Below are 12,817 nucleotides of genomic sequence, written 5' to 3' on the forward strand. Positions count from 1 at the left end.
AGTCTTCTCTCCCAGAGTATACACTAGTATGCACTGGCACCTTTGCTGCTCTGTATGCAGCAGTGTTGTCTCATGGTTTATAATCCAGAACTACTACATAACGCCCTATAATCCCCTCTGGTGTTGGCCTCCTCCAATGCAGACAGACAATATGTCGCTTCTGGAGGCCTTGGAGATGAGCAAACCACCTGACCAACACTCAGTCTTTAAATACATGTGGATCTATATCTGTACAGTCATTGTATGAATGCTATGAATTATTCATCCTCCTACCTCTACAATATTTTTCCTATTTCAAAAATGAGCTATTTTAGACATGACAGCAATTAAGAACGTCCATTATTTCTAGAATACTTTTTTTAAACAATTATTCCTTATTCCTTTATTTACATTTAAGGCTGTTGCATCATAAATGTCACAGATTACGTTGCCCTGTCTTTATTAAAATAACTTCAAAATACATTCATGTTTTGTCAGTGAAGAAAATGCCAAATTTTCTAGTTATGGATTTGGTTTGATTGAAATGATCCTGAAAAAAACCCCACTGAAATTGAAATGAATAAATTACTTGGTGAGATCATTAATGTGCCAAATATAATACCCAAAAGTGAAAAATAAGAACTTTTTAAGGAATTGATTTGATTATAAAGAGGGAGATAAACTAACATTTCTTTATCATCACAAGAGAGGAGAAAATCCTCCATACTTGGGAAGCATTCAGGTCAATTTCAACCCAGCCCACATAAAATCATACCTGTCATTAAATTCAACATGTTCCAAATGACATGAAGAATTCATAAAATGTCCTGCAAGCTAACTTTAGGCTCTAGAGGACATGAGTGCAGGCCTCTCTGTGACTGACCCGGTGACCCAGACAGACACTGACTGTGACAACAGACAGATGTCGGCTCCCCATCAACCTCTGAAGCACCGAGACTGGACAGCCGGGATTATCCTGGGAAGTCGTTGCGTAAAAACTGCTTGCTCATGCCACAGGTGACTCATTATTAAGCCGTGCTCAATAAAGCTCTTTGCACGTGCAATACTGAAAGAAAGGCTCTTATGAGAAGAGGATCGCCTGGATGGAAAATACCTCCATGTATTTTGAATTTTGGATTTGAATAGAAAATGACTCCACAACTTTTTATATGTGACACACTTGCAGTGGGATGATCTCATGCTGAAAAACCCACCTTGATTTTAGAGCACAAGTGTCAAACTCGAGGCGCAGGGGCCAAATATGGCCAGCCTTAGCTCTTCATGTGGCCCTCTAGATCCCACATGACATCAATAATTCCCTCCAGTTTTTCACAAATCTACAGAATTGATGTAAAATTCACATAAAATCAACAGATCATATTTTTTCTGGTTTTACTGAAACTGTTTTTCTCAAAATTGGCCAAAAACATTGGGATAAAATGACTCAGCCTTAGTTGATGTCAAGTTATAGTCCGTGACAGGTACAGCGGTTGATAACAAGTCACATTAATGCAAATATTTAAATAAATATTTCTAAATTGGCACCGCAAAATCTGTGATTCTGATTGATAAAACAGACACACACAGAAACACTCAGAAAATTCTGGATGAGCATATCAGTGTGAAAAGATGATGAATATTATTCAGTTTGAAGAAACACAGCAACCATCACTGCCGATCTGCATGTTGAAAATTATTACCGCCATCTGCTGGTCACATACAAGTTTTAACAAAAAGAAAAACTACTCATCCAAAATAAATCTTAATATAAAAGAATAGATTTTTTTTTAATGTGAAATAAACATGGGATCAAAATGGCTGCCTCAGTGGTTTTTCAAAGAGTACTTTTTTGTCATTTGGATTTGTTTAAGTGAAGCTTGGCCACTGTAGGCTAATTTGAGAACCTAATATGTAATTTCTAAAATAATGATAATAATTAAAAAAAAAAAACAATAGTCCAGATTTGAACATACATATTTATTCAACAGCCAAAGTAATTTGGAAAATAAAAAGGACAAATAGCTCAAAATGACCTTTGAATCTGTTTAGGGTTAAGCTCTGACCCGTTTCATTTAGAAGATTGATGCTCATTCTCTGAATGCGCCAGCTTAACTCTTCACATTGTCTCAGATATATGCACATGTACAGTTTCAGTCAGAATGAGTTAGAGAAAAGGAAAGAGTTGAGATTCGTGAAAGGTTTAAGAGTGTCTGACCATTTGGCATCATGCTGAATAAACACAGAGGCGCTGGAGTTTTCTGGAGGTGAGGATCACGCTCGCCCCCCTGCTGCTCCCGTTTATGTGTTTAGACCCGGTTTTGTTTTAAGTCAGAGGTGCTAAACACCTTCCCCCTGAGATAAAAGATGATTGATGCCTTTGAGGGTGACTCTTTGAATGGCTCAGGGTCTTTTTAAGCCCCTTCATCAGTAAGAGCTCAGATCTGGTCAGCATATTTGGGTCTCTCTGCAGCAAAAAACAAAACAACAACAAACAAAAAAAGAATAGAGATCCGCCTGTGAAGTCACCCCTGCATTGTAAGGCATTCATCATGGAAATTTGATTAGCTCTCTCTTCTTAGAAGTGAACAGGACAGCACTGAGAAGCACGTTCAGATGAGTCATGGATGTTCTCCAACTTTTCCTTCTGCTCCTGTTTGTGCTTCACATGACATGTAAGTACTGGTGGCCAATCCTGTCTGATTTATCTCACAGACTGCAAACAACAAAAAAGTGCATGCTAACTTGTGAAAACGGTAAATAATTGTAAAATAATATAATCTAGAAATGGGGATTGCAGTTTTTGAGCTAACAATATTTTCTTTCAAAATACAAAGAATGAGTGCTTGCAGAGGTCTATGAGCTTTATTTTTCTGCTGCTTTAGACTAGTATCTTATGTTGCAACAACTTCAATAAATGCTATCCATCAACAAATGACAGGACGGATGCATTCCTGTCTTGTGTTTTTGCAGTGAGCAAACAGATCGTTCACAGAAACCTGTTTACACAACGACTATGCTGCAAGAGGCTGAGTCACTTTGTGTACATTGGGCAAGGTAAGGAAGCAAACATAAATATATTATTTATATTTATTTATCAATATTTGCTGTCTATTTTGATTGCGACTCTCTCTGGGTGTTTAGACATTTCAGGGAGTCCTGTCAGCGTAGATGTGGGAATGTGCAAGCCACGTTGTGGGATGGCCATGAGGTCATTGCATGAAGCAAGACAGCAAGAATACTCAAAACATTCCTCCATGTTGGAATTTCTAAGGAGCAAGAAGGTATGCTGCAGTTCCACCTCCTGCCACAAGACGGCAGTGTGAATTTCTTGTAATTTATAAGGTTTTCTTCTTCATGCCAAAATACGAGTGAGTGTTAGGGCCTCTGAGGGGATGACGAGAGTAAAGTAAAAAAATAATAAGAGAATAAAATCAGAACATTACGATTTTATCATGGTAATAATGCGAATTTAATCTCGGATTATTTATATATATATATATATGTATATATATATATATATATTATATATATATATATATATATATGGTGTTGGTAGGGATCGTTCTCAATGCTGCATTCACATTCTCAATGAAAATAACCCAAGTGGCTGATATCAGTAAATCCTACCAATGGCTGGAAAAAGCTGGACTCAAGGACAGCACAGAGGCCCTCATCCTGGCCGCCCAGGAACAGGCCCTAAACACCAGAGCAATAGAGGCCCAGATCTACCACACCAGACAAGACCCAAGGTGTAGGTTGTGCAAGGAGGCCCCTGAGACAGTCCAGCACATCACAGCAGGGTGCAAGATACTGGCAGGGAAAGCGTACATGGAGCGACATAACCAAGTGGCAGGCATAGTGTACAGAAACATCTGTGCAGAATATGGACTGGAAACCCCGAGATCAAAGTGGGAAACACCCCCAAAGGTGGTGGAGAACGCCAGAGCTAAGATCCTGTGGGACTTCCAGATCCAGACAGACAAATGGTAATGGCGAACCAACCTGACATTGTCGTAGTGGATAAACATCAGAGGAAAGCCATTGTGGTAGATGTAGCAATACCAAGTGATTGCAACATCAGGAAAAAGGAGCACGAGAAACTGGAGAAATACCAGGGCCTCAGGGAAGAACTGGAGAGGGCCTGGAAGGTGAAGACCACAGTGGTGCCTGTGGTCATCGGGGCCCTCGGGGCAGTAACCCCCAAACTGGAGCAGTGGCTACAACAGATCCCAGGAACAACATCAGACATCTCAGTCCAGAAATGTGCAGTCCTTGGCACAGCCAAGATACTGCGCAGAACCCTCAACCCTTTGTTTTGTTTAGAAATATATATATATATATATATATATATATTATATATATATATATATATATATATATATATATATATATATATGGTGTTGGTAGGGATCGTTCTCAATGCTGCATTCACATTCTCAATGAAAATAACCCAAGTGGCTGATATCAGTAAATCCTACCAATGGCTGGAAAAAGCTGGACTCAAGGACAGCACAGAGGCCCTCATCCTGGCCGCCCAGGAACAGGCCCTAACACCAGAGCAATAGAGGCCCAGATCTACCACACCAGACAAGACCCAAGGTGTAGGTTGTGCAAGGAGGCCCCTGAGACAGTCCAGCACATCACAGCAGGGTGCAAGATACTGGCAGGGAAAGCGTACATGGAGCGACATAACCAAGTGGCAGGCATAGTGTACAGAAACATCTGTGCAGAATATGGACTGGAAACCCCGAGATCAAAGTGGGAAACACCCCCAAAGGTGGTGGAGAACGCCAGAGCTAAGATCCTGTGGGACTTCCAGATCCAGACAGACAAAATGGTAATGGCGAACCAACCAGACATTGTCGTAGTGGATAAACATCAGAGGAAAGCCATTGTGGTAGATGTAGCAATACCAAGTGATTGCAACATCAGGAAAAAGGAGCACGAGAAACTAGAGAAATACCAGGGCCTCAGGGAAGAACTGGAGAGGGCCTGGAAGGTGAAGACCACAGTGGTGCCTGTGGTCATCGGGGCCCTCGGGGCAGTAACCCCCAAACTGGAGCAGTGGCTACAACAGATCCCAGGAACAACATCAGACATCTCAGTCCAGAAATGTGCAGTCCTTGGCACAGCCAATACTGCGCAGAACCCTCAAGCTCCCAGGCCTCTGGTAGAGGACCCGAGCTCAGAGGATAAGAACCACCCGCGGTGGGTGAGAAGGGAATTTTTTATATATATATGTATATAGACAAAATCTGATAATCACACCTCATGTCATCGTTCTTTGTTTGTTTTTTTATTTTATTTTATTTGTGCTTTTTTCATTTGCATAAAATTCGCTATAAATCGCCTAAAATCAGCCCATACCTAGACGCTGACAAGGACAGAAACATGTTCTGACGAGTTCATGATCTCCTCAAAGATGCGGACGCGCCGCCCGGCCGCCCCAGAAATCTCGGAGCCGCTGACCCGGCTGACCCCGCTGACCCTGCTGCCCTCCTGCGGGGCGAACCAGATGTGCGAGCCGACGGGGATGCGAGTGGAGCGGCTGCTGCTGTTCGAGGGGCCCCGGGAGGTGGAGGTCATCGAGGAGTGCCACTGTGAGGTCAAGCTGACCCAATGCATCCGAGTCCCAGCTCTAAGGACTTACTATTTAGAAACGCCGTACGAGACGGTAATAGACGTGGGAGGATGCTCCCGCTTGAAAGGAACCCCAGGTATTCACAGTTATTGGGTCGTTTCACGTTTTGTTTTGATTCGTTAACACAACAGAGTTCAGTGTGGGTTTTTATGTTTGTTTGTTTGTTTTATGTAATAAACCAACACTACAGATATCGCGTGACTGGCATGGCCATTCCGTTCGATTCTCATCTCTTCAGTTGTGCCTCTGGGCTTCCTCACATTGCAGTGGATTTCTGTGGTAAAATTCCAACCTGGCCAATCAGCAAACAGCAGGAGACATTGTGGAAGGAGCTTTATTTTTTGGGAGGTTGTTTTAAAATTATAGTGTGCCTTTAGTTATTGCAATGACCATGGAGGAAGTGAAGAAGCTATTCAGGCAGTGTTGGCCACACTTCCAAATAACTGTGTAAAATTGAAAACTTCAACAGAGTTCCTGCTGCCAGCTAGAAAGCAAAGTGTTGAATAGGAGGTTGGTTTTTGTCAGGGTAGGACTTAATAATCAAATGGAATAACAATTATGCATATTTTTTCAATCAAATTTACTTTTGAACTTTTTCTACATCTTGTGTGTCTTGCCAGAAAGTTTGCTCTTCTGTTATGAAATGTGCTACTAAAGATAAGGGATCTTCTGTGTCCCTTGGTCTGTTTGGTGATTATTCACTAATGTTCTCTAACAAACTTTTGAATTCCTCACACAAAAGTTAGATTTATACTGGGAATAAATTACAAACAGCCAAATACAATTTGAGATAGTTATAATTATAAGACCAAAGTGTTCAGATTTTATTTCTAAAAAAAATTGTGTTAAGTTGTGTCAATCTATGACATTATGCCCTTATAAAAACCATTAAAATTTGTGGTTGAAATGCGACAAAATTTGAGATCAAAGGGGATAAATACCATTTATAAGGCACAGAAATTGTCTACAACAACAGCAATAAACATAAAACAACCACTTTTCATTTGTGAATTAAATTATGTCGCATAATTAGTTAACAAAGCTGCCATCTGGTCCTCATTTATCATTAATATAAATGATATTACTATTTAAAATATATATATATTTTTTTAAAAAGCCTGTCAAACTAAGGAGTTGCTGTTTTGTTCCCGCACCAGCAGAGGGCCCTCAAGAATAACTGAAGTCAGGTGTTACTAACAGATTCAGCTGCTAGAATCCTAATATTATAATATTTAATAGAGATGCAGAGATGTAGAGACTGATCACTACATCAGTACTATGACAACTTCTGTTTTTCCAATTTGGACTGATTCCAAAGAGGAAAACTTGTGCTTGTTTTTACATAGAAGTAGTAGCTTTGTTTTCTGCAGAATTATAAGATGTGCATCAAATAACATGTTCTTATTCTTTATCTGCCAGTTTTAACAAACAAAACAAAAAATGTGTTGATCCATTTATTATGCTGGTAGTTATCAGTTTTGATGTATTTAATATTAACAATAAGAAAACGATCAAATTTTTGAGTATTTAAACTGATTTCTTCCAATTTATTAGTAATTAGTGAATCTTGATGTAATGCTTCTGTAATGTAATATCTACAATGTTAAAGAGATTAAACACAAATGTTTTAACACCGATATAATGTTGATATAGAAACCAATTGATGTGAAATCTCAAATTCTGTTTGGCAGCTAAGCTAAGTTAGGTTGGGGACATTCACTAACTCACGCTCTCTTTGGTTATTTAGCAACAACCTGTTGAGTAACTCTCTGTAGCTGTTTGTGGTTTTGCAACCGTGCCTCATAACTGCTTAAAAACAAAAAAAAAACAATGAGCTGGCATGAAAGGAGAAAATGAATTCAACAACTCAATTGGAAACTGTTGATAAAAGAGGAAGGGTCACGCCACAGGTTTGACAGTATTTCAGTATTTCTTTCCTGTTAACATTTTCCTTCATCGTTTGTTTCCAGAGGGTTTTTCCTGCGTCCCCACAAAGTTTGACTCAGCGCTGCTGGAAACTCCTAACAAAGTGGATGTGGTCCAGACCGTGTCGGCCTGCGAGCTGAAGGAAAGCTGCTACAGGGTCCCACATGTGGAATACTACTATGAAACAGTCCAGCATGTAGATGGACTCAAAGAAAAGAGGCTTAAAGTAAGTTAAAAAAAAAAAACTTCCTTCACGCCATTAATTTCTTTGAATAGCAGAGTATATTCAGCTGTTTCCTTTAAGATGCTTGCTTCGCATGCCTTTGTGATCAAGAGCAGAGGAAACGGGGTCTTAGCTGGGTGCCAGACAATAATGAAGTGCCTTTAAGCACCAGACTCAAAAGTGGAAGTCGGTGTTTAATCAGGCCAATTCGGAGGCTGGCACCGCACATCCGAGTGTGAAAAACAGCACCGCGTGTTGCACTCTGCAGAACCAAATCGCTACCAAATAACATTTAGTAGCGATTTGGATTTGGAAAAGAGACATTATGTAATGACAATTCAGAACAGAGACGCTTCACAAAAACCAAAATATACACATTCCAACTGATCCTGGTTATCAAACAAAATAATAATCTGAATCAATTATTCAAAGTGGTTTAAGAAGTTTCTATTTAAGGAAACCCAGCAGACTGCATTGAGTTTCCATTACAAAAGTGTGAAAAACATTGTTAATATTCCAATAATGTAAAAAAAAATGATAAAAAGATGCAATTAGAGTCACACATGAACAAGTTTATTCACGTAACAAGTGATTAAAAAGCTCATCCTACACTTCCTGTCGTTCTTCTTTGTGTTTTTACGTGAATCGTTCGATGCTTTTTGTTTCAATTTTGGTAAATAAAAAACTTTTAGTTGAAGTTTTTTTTTAATTGACTTGTTTCCATTAAGCAAATTTTGTTTTGAAATGTAAAATTGTGTAATAATATGGTCAGTGAATTTTTCTATGGAATGCATATTATTATTTTTAAAATTATTAGTTGTATTTTAGCAAAACATAGAAATACATACGTATTAGTTTTCCCTTTTTATTTTAGAGAGTCATTTGTTTGGGGTCTGATTTTAAACTAATGTTATATGAAAAGTGCTGCATCAATTGATATTGGCTTGTTGATTGATTAGTACTTCCTAAGTTTATCTGACCAAACATTGATCTGCTCTGCTTCCTGGAAAAACAGGGCTGAAAACAAAAACATTAAAATCCAAATAAAAAAAAGGTATTATTTTATTAAGTAAGCTACAAAACAACTACATTTAGCGAAACGAGAAATCAATAACTTATTGAGTTTTCTGTTTTCTTCAGTTTTGGTTTTGGTTTTCTGATGATTCTCTGCACCAAATGGGAGATTGGAGCTAGTAAAAACAAATGGCGGCTGCAGGTGTCGAATGAAAACACCTTTAACTCTCCAAGCGGCAGCTGCTCCTCGGCTCAAAGTGGGTCAATATTTGCGGCCAGCTCTGTGCTGAATTCCTCTCTCTCTCTGTCTCTCTGTGTTGCTAATTTTCTACAGGAAGTAGATGTGGGCAGATGTTTGGGAGGTTGCACAACAGGAAACCGATGCCTTCTCAGGTCAGTATGAACACAAACACACACACACACACACACACACACACACACACACACACATACACCTCCTCTGCCATCCCCCAGTTGTAACAACAACCTGTAAGTTTTGACACCTTCTGCAAGCGGGATGCATTTTGATTCTAACACCAAATGCTCTTTTCAGCTCTCCAGTCTTGTTATCAGATTACAGACATTAAATACCGAATCTTATTTAGCATCTGCATAAGAGGAAATGCCGTTTATTTGCAGAATGTTTCGCAAATATATAGCATAGTTTAAACATTGATTGTGAATTTTTTTTAAAAGATACTCTGCACCTACATAAAGGAAAACATTAATACAACAAAAACAATTTGTGACATTGATGTTATAAAGTAATTTATATTATAATCACTTATGGGTTGCTGTTGCCGATGGCTGTTACTGCACTGCAAAAACACACGTTGAGGAGCTTGTTTTTAGCAAATAATTTCTTAAGATTGATGAAAAAATACCAGTTGCACAGGCAGATTATTTCACTGAAAATGTTACAAGCACTTTTTGATCAATATTAAAGAATTATTTACTAAAAACAAGCTCCTACCTCTTGCTGGAAAGTTACTTGTAAGTTAGTCTTGTCTTATTTCAAATGTACTGTTGCATTTTCACTAGAAACCAGATTTATAAATACTTGGTAAGATATAGAGTTTTTGCAGTGAGGCTTTATTTCCACTTTACATGTTGACTTGGATCTTTTCACTAATGTTTTCCTCTTTTTCTGCCGCTGCAGGAATCCATCTGATCTGGAAAACTGCCTGCTGTGGTCAGACAGACAGCCCAGCTCCTGCGTTCCTCAGGGATACGAGAGCCACAGCTACATCAACCAGCATGAGCTGCTTCATACTCTCCTCTCCATCACCTCCTGCCGCTGCCAAAACTGAGCACAGCGCCCTCTGCTGGAAAAGCAGCTTCCACAGCCTCCTGATTGACCAAACTCTTGTCAAAACGTTAAGGTTATCTTGTCTTATATGTAATATATGTATATGTGATAATTTTGTAAATAGAATGAATAAAACAAAATAATAAATTGAATGTTATTATTTGACTCTGGAATGTAAAAGGCTGTATCAGTATGCATTTGTGTTTTTTTTTATATTATTTTATTTTTGTCATGTGAAGAATTCAAACTAACCGAATACAAATCATTCTGATTTAGAGATGCAGCAGCCAGGCTTTTTCTGGCTGAAAAATCAGCTTCTGGCTTTGTTTGATCTCTCACTTGCCTGGTCATGTTTTAGCTAATTAGTATTTTTTCTTTATTCTAAGGATTATATTGCACAAAAGAGAAAAATGTGCTGCAGCTTCTTTATTAGAGGTGGTATTTTTAACAAAAAAATAATAATAATTTCAGGATTAAGACTTTTTGCTCATAATATTTTGTACAATGAAGACAATGCACACAATCATGTGTTTGTAGGCTGAAGATGTAGGAGTTGTTAATGTCTACGCATTTAATTAAAAGGAAACAAATCTGATATTTTAGGATCTAAACCACAACTGTTCAAGGTATAGTTCTCTGACTATATTTAAGGATTTTATCAAATACAGAGCTTAAATATTAGTGAAAGTCCAGCTGTGACCATCAAGTTTGATTAAAAACCAACAATTAAATCATTTTCACTAAACTAACTCTTCAATATATGATTTCTAATGGATATTTATTGGAAAAACAAAGACTAAACTGTGAGTGTTTCTCTGGACAAACACATGCAAACCATTACTTCCTCCTCATTTTGATGCAGACTTGTGAAACAACACCTCTGTCATAGTTTTCTGCCTCTACAACAGTAAAAGGTTTTATGACTTGTCTGCAAGGTGTCATGCAGTGAACTAAAGCTTTGATCTCTTCAATGTTTGTTACAGCAACAGAGGCAGATTACCAACCTTGGTGTATCTATCTATCTATCTATCTATCTATCTATCTATCTATCTATCTATCTATCTATCTATCTATCTATCTATCTATCTATCTATCTATCTATCTATCTATCTATCTATCTATCTATCTATCTATCTATCTATCTATCTATCTATCTATCTATCTATCTATCTATCTATCTATCTATCTATCTATCTATCTATCTATCTATCTATCTATCTATCTATCTATCTATCTATCTATCTATCTATCTATCTATCTATCTATCTATCTATCTATCTATCTATCTATCTATCTATCTATCTATCTATCTATCTATCTATCTATCTATCTATCTATCTATCTATCTATCTATCTATCTATCTATCTATCTACTATCTATCTATCTATCTATCTATCTATCTATCTATCTATCTATCTATCTATCTATCTATCTATCTATCTATCTATCTATCTATCTATCTATCTATCTATCTATCTATCTATCTATCTATCTATCATCTATCTATCTATCTATCTATCTATCTATCTATCTATCTATCTATCTATCTATCTATCTATCTATCTATCTATCTATCTATCTATCTATCTATCTATCTATCTATCTATCTATCTATCTATCTATCTATCTATCTATCTATCTATCTATCTATCTATCTATCTATCTATCTATCTATCTATCTATCTATCTATCTATCTATCTATCTATCTATCTATCTATCTATCTATCTATCTATCTATCTATCTATCTATCTATCTATCTATCTATCTATCTATCTATCTATCTATCTATCTATCTATCTATCTATCTATCTATCTATCTATCTATCTATCTATCTATCTATCTATCTATCTATCTATCTATCTATCTATCTATCTAGGCTGGTAATCAGCCCTTTTTGACTTTTTATAAACTGAATAATTGCTTTTACAATTTGCAAACTGTATTTTCCATAATCTGACATTAGTGTAGATTAATAATGTCCTGGATTGACCTCTCTAGGTTTTGCTCTCCATCCCATCAAATGTGGCAAAGAAAAAATCTATAAAAGAGAACTTTTTCAGGTTTTTTTTTTTACACAGCGAATAAAGGGTTTAAAAACTACAAACTGTGATTTATAGACAATATCACAAGTCAGTTTTATTTTTTATTAAATGACTTCTTAAAAACATCTTCTCACAGTATTTCATTAGTGTGAGACCATTTCTATCTGACCATTTCAAGTATTCACTAATAGTGAAATGCAGCGGAATGTCCCTTTAATCCTGTCTTGAAGCGAATCAGGTACCAGCTTCAGCCTGGTGATTGTCCTGCTGGAGCTCAGTGGGCAGTCATGTAAACATTTCCAAGTGTCACCGGTGACACCAGTAGCTTTATGCAGGTAATTGGTTTCCACCTAAAACAATGCGGCTTTTATTCCAACTTAATGGATTCTGTTATGCGCAATTGGCCACCCACAGATTGCGTGTCCGCACCTATCATGTCCAAACTTTAATTAGTTTGCACTTTATGAGGTCAAAAATCACATTTTTTCATCGGCGACTGCAAGAATAAGTTTCCCGTTTTGCAAAAGCATTCTATGGTTTATTTGGGCCTTCATTGCGAAGGCAGTGGGCTTAAATAAAAGTCGAGCCCACTTGATTCGGTGTTCGCACTTTGGTAGTACCGCCATTAGTCTCCCTTTCCATTCGCTGATTGGTGATTTACATTTGCGACCAAATAACA

The 12,817-nt window shown here is 37.6% G+C and overlaps 1 protein-coding gene across 1 annotated transcript; it reads left to right on the plus strand.

Annotated features, from left to right (window-relative positions):
• Positions 1-835: 835 nt before the first annotated feature.
• pnhd (pinhead) lies at positions 836-10,201 on the plus strand. Its single transcript, XM_055058169.1, has 7 exons — positions 836-962; positions 2,950-3,033; positions 3,121-3,260; positions 5,402-5,696; positions 7,591-7,772; positions 9,118-9,176; positions 9,943-10,201. Exons 1-7 carry the CDS (start codon positions 836-838, stop codon positions 10,091-10,093), a joined length of 1,038 nt encoding a protein of 345 aa, XP_054914144.1. The 3' UTR covers positions 10,094-10,201.
• The last annotated feature ends 2,616 nt before the right edge of the window (positions 10,202-12,817 follow it).

This window comes from Poeciliopsis prolifica, unplaced genomic scaffold (assembly GCF_027474105.1).
Source record: "Poeciliopsis prolifica strain line A6 unplaced genomic scaffold, Auburn_PproV2 SCAFFOLD050, whole genome shotgun sequence".
Lineage (NCBI taxonomy): Eukaryota > Metazoa > Chordata > Actinopteri > Cyprinodontiformes > Poeciliidae > Poeciliopsis > Poeciliopsis prolifica.